Source organism: Ailuropoda melanoleuca, chromosome 14 (assembly GCF_002007445.2).
Source record: "Ailuropoda melanoleuca isolate Jingjing chromosome 14, ASM200744v2, whole genome shotgun sequence".
Lineage (NCBI taxonomy): Eukaryota > Metazoa > Chordata > Mammalia > Carnivora > Ursidae > Ailuropoda > Ailuropoda melanoleuca.
In genome coordinates, this window is record NC_048231.1 from 67,902,664 (window position 1) to 67,923,424 (window position 20,761).

At 38.4% G+C, this 20,761-nt stretch overlaps 1 protein-coding gene across 1 annotated transcript in view; it reads left to right on the top strand.

Annotated features, from left to right (window-relative positions):
• The window catches only part of ASXL3 (ASXL transcriptional regulator 3), a 183,369-nt gene that overhangs the window by 2,390 nt on the left and 160,218 nt on the right, over positions 1 to 20,761 (top strand). Inside the window, exon 3 of the mRNA XM_034642200.1 lies at positions 923 to 959. Coding sequence (XP_034498091.1) covers positions 923 to 959 — 37 coding nt within the window. The remainder of the gene's footprint in view (positions 1 to 922; positions 960 to 20,761) is intronic.

The following is a 20,761-nucleotide window of genomic DNA, read 5'->3' on the forward strand; positions in this document are numbered from 1 at the left end:
GCGTCCCGCCGGCCCCGCCGCTCGCCCCGCGCCGGCCCGCGGCGGCGGAGACGGCCACTTCCAGCCCGAGACGCCGCCCGCTTGCCGGGCTCCTGCTCTTTGTTATTCTGCGGGAGTGGGCTCGCCCAGGGGCCCCTGTGTGTGTGCGTGCGCGCGCGGAGGGGCGCAGCGATTATCTCGGGGAGCCCCGCGCCCGCAGCGCCCGGGACCGCCCGGGACACTTCTCCCGGTACTTCGCTCTCGGGGCTCGGCTGTGCCTTCGCCACGGGTGAATTTCCAAGCGCTCGGCCCCGCTCGACTTCCCTCTCTGCCGCTCCGGAGACCTTTGTGTGGCAATTACCACTCCCTCCCCGTCCCTCCACCTCCCGGAATTTCATCAATAACTCTCTGTGCACGGTCTGTGTGTATGTTCGACGTTTGTGAGTTCATACATTTTACACGTGCATGCACGGTGTGTGTCCGACACGGACTTGTGGGGCGTGTGCATGTGGGCTAGGTCGTGCGTGTCTGTGTGCCGTGTCGTGTGCATTATGTATGCACACTGATACGTGCATGTTTTTGTGTGGATCAAGTTCGTTTGTGTTTTGTAGGTATTGTGTTCTGCTCGATGTTTGTGTGTACATTCTGTGCACGTGTGTGCAATTTTTGAGTGTGTGTGTCGGGGCGTGTGTGTGTTTGGTGAAGTTGGGTCAGTGTCATTTGTAGTGGGTGGTTATTAAGAGTGTACAGCTAGGTGTGTTTTAATGCTGGCTTCCTGGGCGGTGTTACTTGGCTGCTTTTCTTTAACCTTTCGGAGCTTACGTTTTAATCATCGAAAGAATGTCTCTATAGAAAATGCTGGTTGGCAGAGGGGCGTCGGCGTCTTTGGTTTGATGCATGTGTATGTGTGGGGTTTTTTCCCCTTCTTTTTCTTCTTTTAAAGGACAGCTGTAAACGGATTTTTCAAAAAGGATATTTCTGTACAGTGTGCCTCACGGGAATGCAAGGCATTACATTTGAAGCTCAGCCTTTCAGGATTTCGGCTGCTTAAATTAAATATTTATTTAGCAACTTACTGTCTTTTATAATTGGCCAAAAGAAAGCAGACTGCATGCAGTAGAGGGCGGGGTGGGGGGGTGGAAGACCACAGAACATGTTATTGGGTTGACTTTGTAAAGATTGTTTTACTATAACTGTGGGTTTTTTTTTTTTTTTTTTTTAAGCTTTTGAGTAACTACATCATGCTCAAGGAGAACATTTGTCAAAAGTAATTATCTGAGTTTGGTTGAAGGGCCTTGCTGGTATGTTTCCGGATTGGAGCAAAGGGTTTTAAATTATTGACCCTATTGCCCTATGAAGAAGTGACAGAAGTCCCTTTTAATTGCGGTCTAGTTATTGGAAGCTGAAGTGGCTAGGCCCCTTTACTTCATCTCTTAATTTGTAGTAGTGTATATTATGATTTCTCCTCTTATCTGTGATTGTGTTAATTGCTAAATCACTCACTGTCTGTGGATGAATGGGCAGGTGATAGTCATTCTCTAATGAACTGCATCTGGAAGAGGAAACTTATCTGTGAGGAATATGTGAAAAGTAAGCAGTAAGTGTTAAGTAGATGCCAGATTGATGTTATCACTGAATTTTTGCTAGAGCATAGTACATTACTTATTGTTTGCTCAGCCATTAACTCAGAATTGTGTGGGGGTGTGCAAGGCTTCTGAAAATGCATTATTCAGGTTCCTTGGAGTGGCAATCAAGTGTTAGAGAGATTCAGTGTATGTGTTTTAAACAAGTGAATGAATTGGCTTATAAATATTTTAAAATAATGATTCATGAATTACCTATATCTGCCTGCAGAGAATTATTTAATAAATAACATTATTCTGATGGAATTTACAGCTAACCATTTGTATTCAACCAGTATTTGTTACTATTTTTGAAATAGTGTGCTTTATTTGATCTAATCATAATGGATCTGTATTGATAAATCCTGAAATAGATTTCTGAGTCACAGCTTTTTGTTAAAAGTTGCCTTTTCCTCTTACAAAGTTCATTGATGGGAAAAGACACACTAGGAGTCATCAACACAAAAGAATTAATGATAGACCAGATGTCTCTATTTTAACCAGACATATTGAACTAGTAGTTATGGTAATTTTTCAATTTGGTTCAAGTTATTTTTCCCCTGGTAGTTGTACAAATGTGTATGTATTCAAAATGTGACAGTTGAAATAAAATACTGAACAAAATAGCAAGTAATTGTACTGAAAATATCTTTCTCAGAAATTTGTGATTTGTAATTGTGACTTATGATCATTCTTAACTTACTTTGTGAATCAAAGAGAAAAGGATCCATTTGAGCAATAGTGATTTTCATGTTTTCTTTATGATTACATGAATACATATAGACTTAAACTCTCTTACAAACTTGCATCAAAAATCTTTACTGTTATGATTGTAGTATTAATTTACACTCAGTTAAAAAGGAATGCTGTTTTGAGGGGCATTTCTGTGCTATAAATACTATCATTACATATTTCACACTGCCCCTGATGATCTTGCTGTGATTGTTGCTGTTAAGGACTTTCAGCCTTTTCTCCATCAAATATTAAACTAGGTGTCTGATTTTAAAAGTAAAGACTATGGATGGACAGAATATATGCATGTGGTTCTTGCAATATATGAACTAAAGAGAATATCCAAATTAACATTAAGAATAACCTTCCAATCATACCGTATATCGTATATATCTCCTCCTGGAGTGTGTGTGTGAGCGAGATTATCTTGGAAGAGAGGGTATCAGGGGAGAGGAAATGCAAAATACATTTTTTGAACTGTGACCAAAAGCTTATGTTTAAATGTAGCTTTGCATACATTTTTAAGAAAAATATAGATGGAAGAACAGTTCTTTGTAGACTAAGAACTTCTAGTCGACAACAGAATTTGTGCTTGCTTCCTTTGTGAGAAAAGTATATAGTCTATAAATCTGAAAACTCTGAGTGGCAACTCCAGGGATTTTGCTTTAGATAGAGATGCAGCTATCAAGCCGTACCAATTTTCTCGTAGAAGTATGTCATGTTGTATGCGGTGAGCTTGCTTAGCTTAGGAAAGAAGGAATGGTAGTATAATTTTTCTGTATTTTCAGGAATGTTGTGATTATTAACAGGCTGCCATTTTAAAACAGTAATACCACATCTTTTTTTCTTTTTTTTTGTCTTTCTGCCCTGCATCAGTTGGAGAAATTTCAGCCTCCAGCTTCCTCCACTCCCCCTCAGCCTTCTGCAGTTGTGGTTGTTACTTTGTGCTTTGCCATTTAATATGGAGGCTGCTCCCAAACCAGATGCATTTTCATCTGTTTTATCTGCTCTTCTAAGGTTATAGAGTCTCAGAGGATCCCACAATCACATGGAAGTGTCTTCTGTCTTAATATTTGTAGACCACAATAAGAATAAAAATCAAAATCATAACTCATGTCGAGCTGGGGCTTTGACTTTAATCCTTTTGACTTTTATCTCAAGTCTTCACTCTGTTACTATAAATACAGTTTAAACCATTGTGAAAGGATCTTCATGCTTCTTTGTAAAAAAAAAAAAATGGGGATTTGACAGGACTTTGTTTTACTGCACTAAGGGGTTTCTTTGTTACTGGCTTAACACAGAACATACTGTTATTTATATATTTATTCTAGGTTAATTCTTTTTTTTTCCCTGACATGCAAAAATGTTGCTTTGAGAAGTGCTTTTTGATAATTTCATCACTTTGTTCTGTAGGGAATGCTGCTGGTAAGATAATGATTCAGTGTATTAATTTGTTCCCTGAGTTTCTTCTGTTTGTTTCATTCCTTACAATCTTTGTTTAGTCTCACTGGCACCTGAAAATAAATCTTAACAATCTTCAATAGCTTTGTGTTTGGTAACATGGCTGATTTATTTGCTTGTAGTTTAGGTACATTCACAAAGATAATGACTATTAGTAGGTTTTTTGGTGGGTTTTTTTTTGTTGTTGTTGTTTTGTTTTGTTTTGTTTAGTTTTGTTTTTTGGTAGTTCAAGGTGACCTTTGGGGAAAAAATATTAATGGCAGATTTGCCTCATTGTTGGGAGAAAACAGACATACTTCTTTATGCCATAGCAGAGAGTTACTGAAGGTTTTAAGTAAATTGAAATTCTGTAAATCATATTCCATTAAAAATTAAATGGGGGTTATGAATTAAAGGAAATCTGTGTGAATCTTTTGCACAGAGAAGATTCTTTTGCATAATGCATTATATGCTAAATAAACTCTTAGGGTTCCTATGAAATAAAGCCGAATGGTATTGGTAGTTGGTTAAAATAGAAAACAATTCATAATTGTTAATTTACTAGTTGCCTTGTCTTTTGTCTTTGTATTTTAGAAATTTAGAAATAATTTTTCAGGAATGATGAACATGGGGATGGAGGGAAGAGCGCTGGTACTGCTTTTGGCATTTTCTCACTGTGCTTGGATTTCAGGTTATGACCAGGTCTTGACAGTTGAGAACATTTTGACTTGTGATTTAGGTAAGCCCCAGAGGTGCACATGAGCATAATTTTGACAGTCCTTATTGGCTTGTGAGCCTGGCTAACGTAGATGGCAAATGGAGTTTTATTTTCAATCACTTACGTTTCAATTGGTTTGATTCAGCTGTTTTCTGTGATCTACACGTAACATCATCTCTTTCTGTCTGTATCTCATCATCTCTTCTTTCAGACGGGGAACCTAAATTTTCATTGCAATTTGAAAGATGGAAAAGAGTTTAGCAATCTCTCTTCCTCTTTGAGTTTCAAGTTGGGAAAAACGTGTTTGAAATAAATGAAAAATGTGAACTTAGGCCTAGTGTTTAGGTTGTTAATTTTTATTTGCTGCTGACACGAAAAGGAATTTTAAGAGTTGATCCTTTCTTAAGTTTTTCTTTTCTTTGAGAAAGTCTTTGGTAGCAGATGATTCCTTGGATGTCAGAAATGGACTCTTGGCGTGTTCTGGCTTTTAGACTTGTAGAGTTGTACCTGTAAAGGAATTTCACCACAGAGAAGTCAACTTATAAAGTAATGAAATTTAATATTTAATAATATAATAGTTTCAGCCTTCACTGAAATGCACTGGAATGTGAAGTTTGGTCCCTAACCATTCTGAGGGTTCCTGCATGTACAGCTCAAGTGCTGGGATGGATACAAAGATACATCCTCAAGCAGTGTTGGGTTCAGTAGAGGGGACAAGGAGAACTGGAGGAAGACTGAGCAGACACCATCTGCAAGTGTCACATGAATGATCAAGCAGGTGCTAGTTTATGGATTTCCAGAAGGGAGAAACTGTGTGGTATGTGGAGATTGCAGAGGCTTAATGGATTAGGTGAGACTTGGTTTGTCCTTGAAATATGAGTAAGATTGAACCGGTCATGAGAAGAGAACATTCTAAGAAGAGAGCCCTGCATGAACAAAGGTGTCATGTCAGGCAAGAGGATGGGTTCAGGAGGCCATGGGCAGACAAGTCTAGAAATACCCAAAGACTTGAGAGGGGGTTGGCACAGCAATAAAGTTGAAAATTACATTGTGGCCTGATTGGGGAGCGATTTGCAAGTCATTTCAAGAAAGTTGGGCCTTGTAAATTGTAGCATGGGGCTGGTGGGGTAGGTGGTAATAGAAATATGATTTTTTAAAAAACACACAAAACAAGAAGGCTATCTCTTATAGAGAGAGGGGGCACCAGTGCCCTGGGGATGTCTCTGAATGCTTCCGTGATTGGGTAATAGAGTCCGAAAACAAAATTGATATTAGAAACCTTTTAAATAACGCAACTTTATTCTGTCCCATAGCCTTTGCCAAATGAGGCAAAGTTAACATCAGTGAGTAATATACGTTACATTTGTAGAAAGCATACACAGGGCACTCTGTTACCTATAATACTCTCTTGAGATCAATAGGTAGCTAGGGTTATTTCAGTAACTCATTCGCCAAATGTGTGGTTTAATGATATGCCCAATATCATCACCCTGTCTGTAACGAGCAAAGCTGGCACAGGGTTTTTTTGTTTTGTTTTTTGTTTTTTTTTTAAATCTGTGTCATATCTTTCTGATTTTAAAAAAACGAACACACGCGTTTTAACCGATGTGAATGTAACTGCTTTGTTGCATGGAGGTTTAGCAGACTTATTTCCTGCTTTTCAGATGGCCTGGTTTTTTGTTTCTCTTTCTCTTTTTCATCAAAAGTCTGCATAACATTATTATTATTTTTAATTTATTATTATTAATTTAGAATTTAGAATCCGCCCCTCACCCCTCCTGCAATGGTTGTCAAGAGCAGATCCTGGCTCCTTCCTGATAGGGCTGGGAGGAGGGGCATCTGTATAGAAGTGCTTTCAGCTATTTGCCAGCACTGAGTGCCTTGATTGTTCTGCTTTTGTCCCTGCACAGTTGGTAGCTGTGGAAATCTAGCCCGGATTGAAACTTTCCCTGAAGAGCCCTTGGGGAACAAATAGAAACATTATATGATTAGCCACATTGTTTTCATTATTAAACAAATCTACATAAAAGGGTAGCAATTAACAGCTTTATCAGCCTGAACTTAGACATCTACCTCTCCTGTCCCCTCAATATTCCCACTTGAAGTGGGAACAATTAACTGTTGCTGGTTTTAATGTCAGCAACTGACAACATTAAATTGGGAATAGGCACTTCTCCTGGTTGATTGACATATAGCCCTCTGACACATTCTTATGTGTTTTAAGGCAAATTCAGGCCCTGGGGTTAGAGCCAAAGGGCTTGTCAGAACATTGGCTTTCATAGCTGAGATGTATAACTTAAATGCCATCCAAGACCTTAGCCTTTGGTGGAACTTTTAGAACCTGAGGAATCCTGTAAGGCAGCACAATCTATACTTAGTGGACACACTTAGAAATTGTAAGATTTTTTTTTTCTAAGTGTATAGATGTAGAATTTATTTTACAATAGTTATTTACCATGGACTTATTTTGCATAAATTTAGCATAAATTAGTCCATGAAAAACTACATAATGATGTTTAAAATAATTCCAGAATTGCTGTTTTTTGACAAGTGTTGTGTTCTTCAGTTATAAAGTTGTTAGTTTCTGATGTTATTTATGACTTAAAGGATGGAATAGGATGGACTCTCTTCACCTTATTCAGAAGACGGATGGCATTTCTCAGATTTCTTTAACTATAAAGTATTAGAACCTATTTTAATAATTTCAAGGAGTTAGAAATTGAGAGAGGATCTTTGGGCGTATTATCCAGATCAGTTACAGAGAAAACATGATACAAGGAAGCTGTTGGTTATTCTTAATTTTTTTTTTTAATGTCAAAAATAAATGACTGCATATATAACTTGTACATGTATCAACACCTTGTTGACTGAAGAACTGAGTTGCTGTTTGGACCATCAGGACTCTGTATGATGCTCTTTTAGTGTTCTGAGACTCAATTTCAGTGTGGGGGAAGAGGTCCCCATACATACAACAGGCCACACCAGCAGGTTATCCAGGTGTTCAACTCACTTCTGCCACTGTCTACCCAGAGACACCATCAGATTCAACAGGTTAAGGCTTCAGTCCTACAATAGTTGCCCCCTACCCTCTTCAGAAGCCAATAGCAAGTCTAGGTGGTTATTACTTATGCTTCTGATTGACCTACCGGCTATAGATTGGAAGTTCCAATGACCTTGCCAGGGACTTCAGAGGCCAGTTGCAAGTCCAAGTTGTTACCTGTATTTCTGACTGGGTGTAAATCAGAGCTCCCAAGATCTCTTCCTCAGGTTCAGTTAATTTGCTACACAGTTCACAGAACTCTGAGAAATCTACTACTTACTAGATTACTAGATCACTAGTTTATTACAAAGGATATAACTGAGGAACAGCCAGATGAAAGAATTGCATAGGGCAAGATATGGGGTTAGGGCATGGAGCTTCCATGCCTCTCCAGGTTAGCCACTCTCCCAAAGTCTCCATGTGTTCACCAACCCAGAAGTGATCTGAATTCTGTCTCTTTGGGTTTTCATGGAGGCTTCATTACATTGTCCTGATTGATCAAATCATTAGCCATTAGCACTTGATTCAACCTCCAGCCCCTCTTCCTCCCCCAAGGTCAGGGAGTAGGACTGAAAGTTCAAACTTTCTAATCACATGGTTGGCTCCATTGTCAACCAGCCCCCATGCTTAGGTACTTTCCAGAAGTCATCTTGTTAACATAACGAAAGACACTTCTCAGCACTTTGGAAATTCCAAGGTTTTGGGAGCTCTATGCCAGAAAAAGGACAAAGACCAAATACATATCATTATAAATCACAACATCACCCCCTCCATCCTCCCTTCCCCCGACCACGCACGCACAACAGAAACTCTTATTTTAAAAAGTATTTATAAGAAAATCTCTTTCTTTTAAAATATATTGTCTTCAAATTCTTGCATCCAGAAGTTGTTTTTCCTAAATCCTTTAATTTCTTGTCTCACTTAAAGCAATCCAAGAAATTAAATTAAAACATTTTGCATCAAACTTTATTCTTGTTCCCTTTCCATCACTATCCTTGCTCTTTCCTGCTTGTTTGAGGGTCTGCATCTCTCAGTTTCCCTTTTAGTGTCCGTGTATTTCAGAGTGCTGCCTAGCCCCTCTATTTTATTATCATTTTCCTCCTGTCCTTTGATCTTCTTGTCTGCCTCAGTGGCCATTCTCCAGCCTTGATATTTTCCCTATCAGACTTATATTAACAATTCTTTTGTGTATCTCAGTGTACTCTGGGTTATTTCAAATGACACGCATCCAGTTCAGTTAAACATTTATTGGATAGGGGCGCCTGGGTGGCACAGCGGTTAAGCGTCTGCCTTCGGCTCAGGGCGTGATCCCGGCGTTGTGGGATCGAGCCCCACATCAGGCTCCTCCGCTATGAGCCTGCTTCTTCCTCTCCCACTCCCCTGGCTTGTGTCCCCTCTCTCGCTGGCTGTCTCTATCTCTGTCGAATAAATAAATAAAATTTAAAAAAAAAAAAAAAACATTTATTGGATAGCTCCAACAAAAGTGTTGTACATTGGGTACAAAAAGAGAAATGTGATAGCATGCTTGTCTGGGTGGGCGTACTTATCTATGTTTACCTAAACACCTGGTGTGTGCGAAGAGTGGTAAATTCTTTCCTAAATATAGCTCACATTTAGCTCCTCCTCTTTTCATTCACTATATTTTACAAAGTTCTGACCTTCCAACTAATTTTGTCTCTAATCTCTTTTTTAAAATCTTACAGAAGCTGTATTTCTCTTTCTAGAGTAGATCTGATCTTACTCAATCTTTTCTCTGCTTAAAAACTCTTGTGATTATCTTCAAGTTAAAGTCCAACAGGTCATGGGAAGCCCTTTTCAATATTGGCAACAGTTTTTTTAAGTGGTATGTGATGGTTGGTTTTCCTAATGCTATGCAGAGTTTTGCATTTTTTGTCCATTATACATCACACCAGAGTTCCAATTTCTTCAGCCTTCTACAGATTTATTTTATATTCTTTTAAAACACAATGAAGATAGTTAAATTTATTAGTAGGTAGTTACACTTATCAACATTTTATCAACTTCTCTGCTCTGTTTCTTGTATCATACTCCCCCTTCTTTGTAAATTACCTCCGTTAACAGTTTTGTTTTGTTTTGTTTTTAATGAGAGGGTTCTGGGTTCATGAACAGTCTTCATATATCTAAAGTGTTTTTGTTTTGCCTACCCCTTAAATCTTTTTTTATTAAAATTTGATATTTTGAAAGAATTATAGACTCATATGAAGTTATAAGAATTAAAAAAAGAACTGTGAGCAAACAGCCATATGCCCTGCCTGGTATCCATACCCTTTTCCTAAATCCTTCCTATCCTCATAAATTTAATCTGAACACAGTCTAGATTGGGTGTACAAAAGTGGCCAAGATAAGCCTTTAGGAAGATTATCCCCCAAATATGTAGATTGTAGTTCAAAAAGAGGTATCTTCACAAAGCTCACCACATCTTCCATTAAAAAAAAAAAAAGTGGAGAAACTTGATAGGGAAAAATTAAAAGATACAATGTTGTTCTCACCTTTGATAATTTAGCTAGTTATAAAAGTTTTAATTGACAATTTTTTACTCTTAATATTTTGGAAATGTTTCTTCCTTATGTTCTTGTATCAGTGGTTGTGACACTGTGTCTGAGGTGAGTTTATTACTTTTTAAGAGGTAATATGCCTTTGTATCTGAGAGTTATTACGTGTTCTCTTTACCCTTGAAATTCTGCAGTTTTAATACTCTGTCTTAAATGTTGTTGGGTAGATTTGTCTTGATTCTGCTTGGTATTATGTGTGTGTGTATGTGTGTGTATTTTAGAGTATACTTAATTGTTGCTTTCTTTATGGCTTCAGTTTTAGTCATGTTGTAGTATAGAACTTACTTTTGGCATTGCATCCACACCAGACCATGAATTCTTTGGAATCTTCTAAGAGTTCCCTCAAGATATAGTAGTTTAGCATATGCAGCTTATGGGTTTGTTTGTTTGTTTTTTGAAGATTTTATTTATTTATTTGACAGAGAGCAAGCACAAGTAGGGGGAGCAGCAGGCAGAGGGAGAGGTAGAGGAGGAAGCAGGCTCCCCGCTGAGCAGGGAGATGGACATGGGGCTCGATCCCAGGACCCTGGGATCATGACCTGAGCCGAAGGCAAGCACTTAATGGCTGAGCCACCCAGGCCTCCTCAGCTTATGGCTTGAAAATAATTTAAGAACAGTGCAGAAAGTATCCCCCCCGCCCCCCCCCCCCCCCCCCCCCCCCNCCCCCCCCCCCCCCCCCCCCACCAGATACTGAGCAAGATACAGCAGTGAATGTGTTAGCTTCATCAGTCAGGATTGTGGGTTGCAAGCAACAGAAAGCATGTCTTGATAACTTAAGTAGAAAAGGATTTTTTGGAGTCCATAAAGTAGTTCATAAAATCACCAGGAAGGATCCAAAAAACCAGGCTGGAAAAATAGGCAAGGATCAAAAGAGGCTGGGCAGCAGACACACACACACACAGTCATGCTACGAGAATAGTTGGGATACTGCTGTGGGCACCACTAATGGTCCGCACTGTGACTTAGTGTTGACATAGGATACTGCCCTTACTGCCGATGTATGGTATGAGTGTATCACCATCGGCTTTGTCTTTGCATCCCAGGTTCAAGATTGAAATTTACAGGCAGATGCATCTAGTTGTCTGTCAGACTCTAGTGCCTGTATTTATACCTTAGTTGTTAGGCACTGATGAAAAGTTGTATATGGCTTCTTCAGTACTGTAGTGGAAATATCTCCATCTGCATTTTCATAGCACTGATAAAGTCAACAAGATTAAAACCAAATGCCTCATTCCTTCCCCACCTCCTGCTCCCAGCAAGTCTGCTCTTCCTCTCTTTCATCTCTCAGTGAAAGCCACCACTGTCTTCACAGTTGTTCAAGCCAGAAACCTTTTTGTCATCGTTAATGTCTTTTTGTATTTTTCCCTTTTTATCCAGTTATCACTGAGTTCCACTAGTTTTATCTCCTTTTCTTCAAATCTTCAAATCATTATCCTTATATCCTACACTTATATCCATTTCCACTGTAATTTACTTTGACACAGGCAGTATATAGGTTAGGAAAAGAATATAGAGTAATGACCGGCCTAAAAGTCAGGCAGATAATGTTTGAGTCTCAATTCTGCCACTTTACTATGCATTTGACCTTGGGCAAATTATATAACATTTCTCAATTTTAGTTCATTGTGTATTAACAGGGAATAACATAAAAGAGTGGTTAGAATATTTAAATAAGGTAATGTGTGTGATGTACTTAGTACAGTGTCTGACATTAGAAAATGCCAGTTAATGTTCATGTCTGCTGGTTTTCCTTTTCTCTTTAAGTTACTGCAACAACCTCATAACTGATTTCACTGACTACAGACTTGTCTTCACTCAGAATTATTCTTCTTATTGCATCTATAACCATGTCTTTAAAGGTGAAACTGGTTTATGGTACCCCTTGAGGCTGACTTAGTTTCTGTAGGAAACAGATGGCAGTCTCTTAAAGGGGTGATTAAGCAAAGTTAGGACACCAGTAAAAGGAAAGAACAAGGGTTAGTGAGGCAAATCAGGGATGTAACAGCAAGAAACTGTCACTCCCGTTAGACTTGAGAGGCCAAGAAGAGTAGGGAATGGTTACTGCAATGACGTGGTCTGTGCTTATGGGAGAAGGATGCCTGACACAAACTGTGACCATAGGCAGTGGGATAGAGCCACTGCTGGCCCTAACACCTGCAGGGAGGGGGGCACATCACATCAGTACACTGACTCCCCTCCCTTTTATTCACCCATATTCTCTTGGCTTTCTGTTGGCCGAACCCATCCAGAAGTTGGAGGATGTGTGGGGGGGGCGGCGGGGACTGTTGTGGGGGGGTCTCTGTTGAGAAAATTCATAGATATCAGTCTACTGGGTCACAGAGCTGTGTGGGGGAGGGCAGAGAGTGAAACTGGAGTTGCTAATGGGGAATATACAAAATGCCACTTTTTCAAAAACCCTTATTTGCTTTGCATTATTCTAAAAGTGTAGTCCACTTGTTTCAAAATCTTTTAGGTTTATCTTACTTGTACTTCTCCAGTTTCATCGCTTGATTCTCTTCCCCAGTCATATAAAAGTTGTGAGATTTCTGAATTTATCATACTTTCCCATACTTTGCCTTAACTTTGTACACGTTGTTTCTTCTCTTTGTAACATCCTCCCTCTCCCCCTTCTTTTTATCTGGCAAATTCCTATGCTTTCTTCAGATTTCAGTCTCCCTTGAGAAGCTTTTATATGTTCTCAAAGCACTATGTAGTTGTGACAATATAATAATAATTAGTTGTTTACTTTCTTGTTTATAATGGTTTCCTGAGTGCCTAATGCCCTACCTCATTTTCACTTGTAGCTGATTATAGTTGAATAAAGTCAAGGAGTCAAAGAGGGTTTTTCAGCGGAGCTGTTAGAGCCAAGTCTAAAAGTTTTCAACGTATTTGTAGAACTGTAAACCTTATGTCTCCTTGATTTATTTCTGTGCCGTGCTGAATTGTCACTGTACAATCTAGAGAAGGGATCAAATTTCTCAAGAATCAACTGGACAACTGATGGATTTTGAAAGCCTATGTCTACTTTCAGCTCGATAGCACCTTTTATTACTTTGGGATAATAATTTGATAGTCATCATGGTTAATGGCACTGGAAAATATTCAGTTCCTGCCATTAATATGTTAGGTGCCTTGAGAATGTAATAAGATATGGATCTTGACCTTTGGGAAATTAAGTTAAAAACAAAACAAAACAGAAACCTGAAAAACTTCTTAGGGCCCAAGATATACTTCACTGTAAATTTAAAGTTGTGTAGTGTAGTAGGAATTCAATAGCCTAAAAGTAATCTTCTTCTGTATTTGATTTTAATAAGGCACAATGATGATTTATAAAGGCTTACCATGACTTCTAGAGCAAGGGAATTATCTAGTACATTGACTACAATGCAGATTGGAAATGTTTGCAGAGTAAATAATCTCCTTTTTACATATAAGTAAAATATTTATAAGCTTGCTGTCAATAGCCATAGAGTATAGGAATCTTATATAACAACGAAATAGTCTTCTTATGTCAATTATCATAAAATATCACTATTACTAAGGGAACACTAATTAATAATAATGGCTAATAAGAACTGATACTTATTGGGTACGTACATTCCTGACACTGCATTAACTTGTTATATGTGTTATATTGTTTAATCTTGAGAGCAAACCTAGAAGACACATTGTAATATTATCCACATTTTTTTAAAGATTATTTACTTATTTGAGAGAGAGAGAGATTGTGCACGCCCGCATGAGCATGCAGAGCAGGGAGAGCAGCAGGGGGAGAGGGAGAAGCAGACTCCCTGCTGAGCGGGGAACTCAAAGCGGGGCTTGATTCCAAGACCCTGAGATCATGACCTGAGCAGAAGGCAACAGCTTTTAAGTGACTGAGCTAACCAGGTGCCCCATCCACATTTTTTTAAGTGAGGAAATCCAGATTTAGAATGTCTTTTAGTTGACTTTCTGTCAGTTGAAAGTGAAATAAATTTAACTCAAACTGGTTTAAGTAAAAAGGCTCCCATAACTGAGAAATCCAAGGATAGACTTCAGTTCTAAGTAGATGTCAAGATTTAGAGAACACCATCAAGGTACTTGCTTTCCCTCTCTTTTGCCCTTTTTTTTTTTTTTTTTTTTGCTTGCCCTCAGGCAGGGTTCAAGGAGAGTTTTGGGCAAGAGAAGGTGGTCACTGGTACCCCAGACCTGCATCCTCTAAGCTTAGCACACCAGTATAAAAAGAATCAATCTTTTTCTATTATTATTATTATTATTAGTTATTATTTTAATGCTAATCCCAGGGAAGTCTTCACTCTCCCCTACTTGGCTGATGTACTCATCTCTCAAGCAATGCCGGGATCCGATAACATGATTGATTGCCACACAAGGATCACATGGAGCAGAGGTAAATTATACAAAAGCACCAGTAAAAAGCAGACAGAAAGTACGTTGGGAAAACAAATTATAAGTGCCCTTGCCTTTACTAGACAGAAGGTGAATTAACTTGCTGTGCTAGTAAGTAGTGGAACAATGATTCCAATCCATGTCCGTCCAGCTTTTGGGCTCTAGGCCTTGCTCATGTTAATGTGGATACTTCCTCATTCGTTCTGATATTATTTTTATGATACTCATTTTACATTAAAAAATGTTAAAGACAAGGCAGCTATTGCAAAGGCTCTAAAGATTTCTTTGGTCTGTTTCCTCTGAAATTTACTTTCCTGATTTAGAGGCTAAAAGTTACAACGGGTGATTTCTGTTCTGTTTTCCCTCACAGACCGGTTTTAGAGTTCTATATGAACAGTCTATATATAACATTTACAACATAGCTTAATACAATTTAGGATCTGAATTTACAAAATATATATAATTCTGTATGAATCTTCCAGGTACTTTCTGAATACAAGTAAATATTTTTATTCACCAACTAAATGCCAAATTTTCTTTACGGGGTTGACCATGACCCTTAGAAGATCTGAGCTTAGCAGAAGAGAGCAAGCATTTCTGTAGTGTAGATCTTAATTTATTCCTCTGACTATGGAGATAAGATCAGCATAATGACTCCTTATTTCATTACAGAATTGTATGGACAATCTTATTGCTGTCACTTCTTGTTTATTCATCTAATGGCATTTCTCTTCACCTAGCGATTAAATGAAACAAAGATAGTGCTTCACGAAATTTCTTCTTCTCCTTTGCCTCCGTTCCCCCTCCCCCCAGTCTTATGAAAGTTTGACCATACTTTCTGAGTTTGGATGAAGGTGCGTGGTCCTGAGAGTTGATGTTTATGTGTGATCTGTTCTTGGCAGAGATGCTACTGTGTGTAAAGAAAACAGCACTTTTAACCACCGGGATCTTTGATGAGGGAATGAGAGAAAAAAAGGCACTCTTGAACATACACAAGGATGTTCTCATCCTTTCTCTAGTTTTTATATGTCTATCTTGTCACTTTTTGACTAATGCTATCTTCACAAGCCAACTTACAGTAGCTAAATAAGAAAGACTGTCAGCTGGGGTGGGGGGGGGGCAATGAACAAATACAGATACTGCATTTTTTAAAATCTTCTAATGACTCCCTCCCCCTTTCCCCCCCAGAATTCACTATTTACTGAGCTCAGCTTCATAGCAGAAAATGCAAGATGCATGAAAGTTAAACATTTTTTTTCCCGTTGTTAAAAGCTGCAGTGAAGAATGAGTTTTTTTCTTAATTTGTCCAGTCTTCCCACTCCATCTTTTCATGACATTTTGTCTCATTCTCTTGGTGCTAGGTAATAGTGGGAGGCAGCTTCAGGGAAAAAAGCAGCTCTAAGCACATGAAAGGTGTCATCCAGAAAAATGGATGATGAAGAAACAAACAGTAGGACTTTAATAAACTTTAGCGTTTTGTTACAGTCTTTTTCCTGTGTGTTCATATATCTTTAATTGTTTTGGATAGAGTCTACAGGAAAATAAAAAGATTGTCTTCTGAGTTATTTAAAAAAATCTTTCTCTGTCTTTAACGAATGGTTGACTGGGTATTTTGTTAGTCAGTAGGCTGGTGCACATTTCTTTCATTTTCCCTCCTTAGGGACAAATGGTGGGGCTGCACTTCTTCGCCCCCTTGAAGTTAGACATTAACCCTGTGAGTTGTTTTGTTCCCTCTAGCCAGTGTTTGATGCTCCTTATTTCTTTCTCAGTTGTGTTGATCACAGAAGCTGGTGACAAGATGGAATTTCAGTCACCCCGCTTCTAGAGCTGTGGACATAGAGATGTGAGTGAGAAATAAGCATTTGTTTTAAGCCACTGAGGTTTCAGGGTTTTGGGGGTGTTTTTTTGTCTTTGTTTTTGTTTTTACCATTTTCTATCCCTGCCTATCCTGTCAGATGCAGCCCTTATAGCAAAACAGGTGTTTTTGTTCTAGGGCGCCTTCTACCTTTGTTTATGAGACACTAAATGCATAATTACATGCTTAAGAGGCAAGGGAGGCAAATAAGGTTAGGTCCCTTTGTTTCTTCTCCGTTACAGTAAATTGCTCTGTAAAATCAGCCTCTTTCCTATTTATTCTTTGATATTTTCAATCCAGTAAACAACAGGGAATTTTTATCGCTAGGAATATTCTTTTATATTCCATCTTAAGATAATTCTGTTTATATTGTGTTTTTTTCAAATACTTGCTTTTCATTCTGTCTACTGAGGAGGAAAGCTTTCTCACCAGAAGGAGTAGAATGATTATGGTTCATAGGGAATTGAATTCCAAGATAGTTGAAGAGATAGAAAAAAGGGCACCTGGACATTTTCAGTGAGTTCAAGTTCCCAAGTCCAGACAAATTGTGCTTCATTGAAAAGGTATGACCAGATTTCCACACCATTGAGAAGAGGAAAGCAGACACTGTAATAACACCTCTTTCTTTCTCTTTTTCGCTCTCTTTTGGCCTAGGGGAATGCGGGTAGAGAGAGCACCCCCACTAAGGGATTAGGTTTCCCAGTCTGTCTCAGAGATTCCTGTCTCCATTTCCCTTCTTTCCCTTCCATTGAGGGCTCAGTCACCCTCGGGCTGTTTCCCACCAGTGTCCACTCTCCTCTAGATAGAGCATACAGAAACTCCTGACAGCTGACAGACTCCCCATTGAGTCCTACCCCTTCATGGAGCAAAAGGGGAAAAAAAGGGAAGAAAACTTGTCTTGAAAGCCTGCAGACTTTCACACCACAAGGAATGTGTTGACCATATGCATCTTAAAACCAGATGAACAATGTTTGTCCAGCCCTTCAGCTTGCCAGTGTGTAGCCCTATCTGTTCCATGCTCTAAAAACTCAAAACCAGATTTCCTACCAATTTCCTACCAGTCTGTTGCTCAAATAAGGATGGAGTTGTTAATACACAGTCCAGTACATGTTAAATTATATTGTTCATTATGACATAATTTATCTGCAGGGGACATCAATTTTCACAGTGAATTCCTTCAAAAATTTTTTTGGTCTTTATATGGGGCATATTAATTATAATTATCATAGGCAAGGCCACCTCTGAGTTGCTGGGGTCACAAAACAGACTTTCATTTTCCTGTTTTAATTTCCAGCAACATGGAGATAGTGTGTTTCATGTTTATTTCCCCTTTGCAGCAGGATACCTACAAAGTATTCCAGTGTTTTTTCTCCTATATGTTCTTTATACCTGATGGAAGACATAGTTATCTCTTAAAACCTGAGCGTCAGAGTGGTTAACAGAACGCTCAGAGCTTTTCCTACAGATAGCTTCCACAGGGCGGATTGGATTCCTTGTGGTCCTACTGCCTGTAGTTGAGTGAATCTAGGAGAAAAACATCTGGCCTAATTTATCTTCAGGCATAATTTAATAATGCTGAATGGCAACCTCTGGGAAAAATCTAAGTAAGACTTTATGTAACCACTAATTTAGAGTTGGTTAATAGGTAATTCTTATTTGTGTTTCTTTTGAAGGAATAGATAATTTTGATCACATCAGAGCTAATCATTTTTCTTCATCCTGACATCTAAATGTGGTATGATAATATAATGAGCTCCCAGCCTGGTGGTATGCAGAACCAACTGGTAGAATCAGAACTGAGGAAGACTAGAAAGCAATAGGGACTATCTGATTTCATAAAGAATCTTTTGTTGGCAAAGGTAAGTTTTAATGCTCCATTGCCTCCTTTAAGAGACTCAGCCCATATTTCATTTCATATCAACAAATATCAACTGATTGAAACCAGTTCTGTTTGCTTTGTGCCTTGATAAATATGGCCTTTATTCCACTACATAGTTTAATACACAGGACAGAAAAGGGGGTAGGATGTAGAGGGTTGGAAAATTTGGCTAATATTAAGGTGGGTAGTACATCAGTAGAATAAAAAAGTAATTGCCCCAAGAATGTATTTAGCATAAATCGCTACACAGATACTTAAATTGTATCTTAATTCCTTGAGTATGGTAAATGTGGTGGGAGATCTTTGACTTGATTTTTAGTGTAAACAGTTATGGTAGATTCTTACTTTATGACTCCAGTTAGACGCAGGGACAGACCTATCACATAAGCCTTTTGGCCTTCAGAAGGCCTCTAGGACATATCACAAAAATATTAAGGTAGCTGCTTCATATTTTTAAATATGTTGGCCCTCTTTCTGAAGCCTGGGATGCAGAAATTCTTTTAGCTGTTGCTCATCAAAGTTGTGTTCCAGGTAAAGACCTCTTACTGCTAGAATTATTTATAGCTTTGCCTGGTGAGTTCCCAATTTTATACAGTTTTTAAAATTTTTAAACTGTGTGTCCGGATGGATCAAAGTGCCTATTTGACAAAGGGCTAACACTCTGCATTCCCAAGTTTAATTTCATTAAGAATTTGGGTTGCCAGTGATGAAGTCAGTGTTAGCAATAGCTACTCTCTTATTTATCTTCTAAAGGAATAAAACATTAACATCAGGCTTAGAAACATGTCTTTTGTACTTTTAAAAAAATATCATATGAAAAGAACCAACTAAGGGCTTACTAATTAGTGTAATGCACACATTGGTCATGAATGTTTGGTCATGGACAGTGACTAAAATCGCACTCTAACCAATTTAGTGAGAAGTTGAATTTATTGGACGACTTGTACAACCCTAAAGCAGTGCAGGTGAACCGGGGTCCTTAGCAACACCTGCAAAGAAGGAGTGAATGTGTCCAGGACTCCCTCATCTCTGTTTCTCTCCATACAGAAGCCTTATTTTCTGGACCTGGCTTCTTCCACCTGGCTAGAAACTTGGCTTCCAGCAAATCTCAGGCTCTCATCACATGGTGTTATTATCAGAAAGCACCTGAGCTTTATTTTCTTGAGATTTAGGCCAGGGTGTCCTGGGGAAGATCGATGATTGGCCCGCGTTATGTACCCAACCCCTGCCATCCCACCACCCCATCATTAGTAGATAACTCTTAAGTACCTACAGGAATATGGTAGCTCCTGTTCAAATCAAAACAGGAAAGGGTATTTTTCAGAAGAAGAGAAAAGGAGTTGTGTACACGGGACAATAAATAAAGCAATGACCAAAAAAACCCCCCCAAAACAAAAAACAGTGATGATTATCACTACTTGCATAGAATCTGAATTATACCACCACCCTCGGAAATGGGGTAGGCAAGGGTCGCTCTTCTATGTTGACCAAATTATCATTTTGAATGAATATGAACAAAGGCATATGGCCTGGTCTCCTTCCTTTTATTTTAAATCCATTTCTAAGTAAATTAGCGGTTTGCCACCTCCCCTCCCTAACTGTAGTAAACCAGGGGATAAGTGTCTCTAGAGATGGTGATGACATGTTTTATTGTATTTCATTTTGGTGTATGTGTGTGCTTGGTAAATATTTGTTAAATCAATGAATTATTGAGGAGGTGATGTTGCTGTCTATAGTCAGGAGAACAGTGTGACTATTAACTGTGACAAAGCAAGCATCATTGTCTTTGTCATTCTTCACCGTTTAAGTGGTCAGAATCAAATAATTCCATATAACAAAGTCATTTTCTACAATTATCCCAAGATATATTTTGCAACTAATTCCTTCTGGCAGCTACATCTGGATGCTGTGTCATTTCAGATGAGTCTGTGAGAATAACACTGAAGAATTTTCCTGACTCAGATTGAATGATGAGTAATACTTGCTTTGGAAAAAATTCAATATACCTATGTTTTATTTTCTCCACTGTGCTTTACAGTATAAGGTATATAACTGTTTCTGTTGCTGTTGGAGCATTCATTTTTATTGTGTTTGAAACGGATTTTTAAATTATTTCTTAAATACTGTGTAATGTATATAATAGAGGCATAAATTATATAAATGGCATTATATAGAGATTAATATACAATTTAAAGATTATGAATGTAATTTGTGCTTCTAAATATGCAAATATAAAAAAAGTATGAAATTTCCTCCTTGAACTTTTGCTTTTCTATCCCCCTCCAACGTAACAATTGTTAACTGCCAGAATATTTTTATATGGTGTGAATGTGTGTGGGGGGCATGTATGTGTATGGACAACACATACATTTGAATGCATGCTTTCTCTATACATACTGTTCTTCAGCCTGCTTATTTTTACTCATCACTTTCTCATGGACATCTTTCTCTATCTGTATTTTCTCTGCAATGGCAGTGTATTATTTTATGATATCTGTGTCTTCATTTATTTTATGATATGTATGTCTTCATTTAAC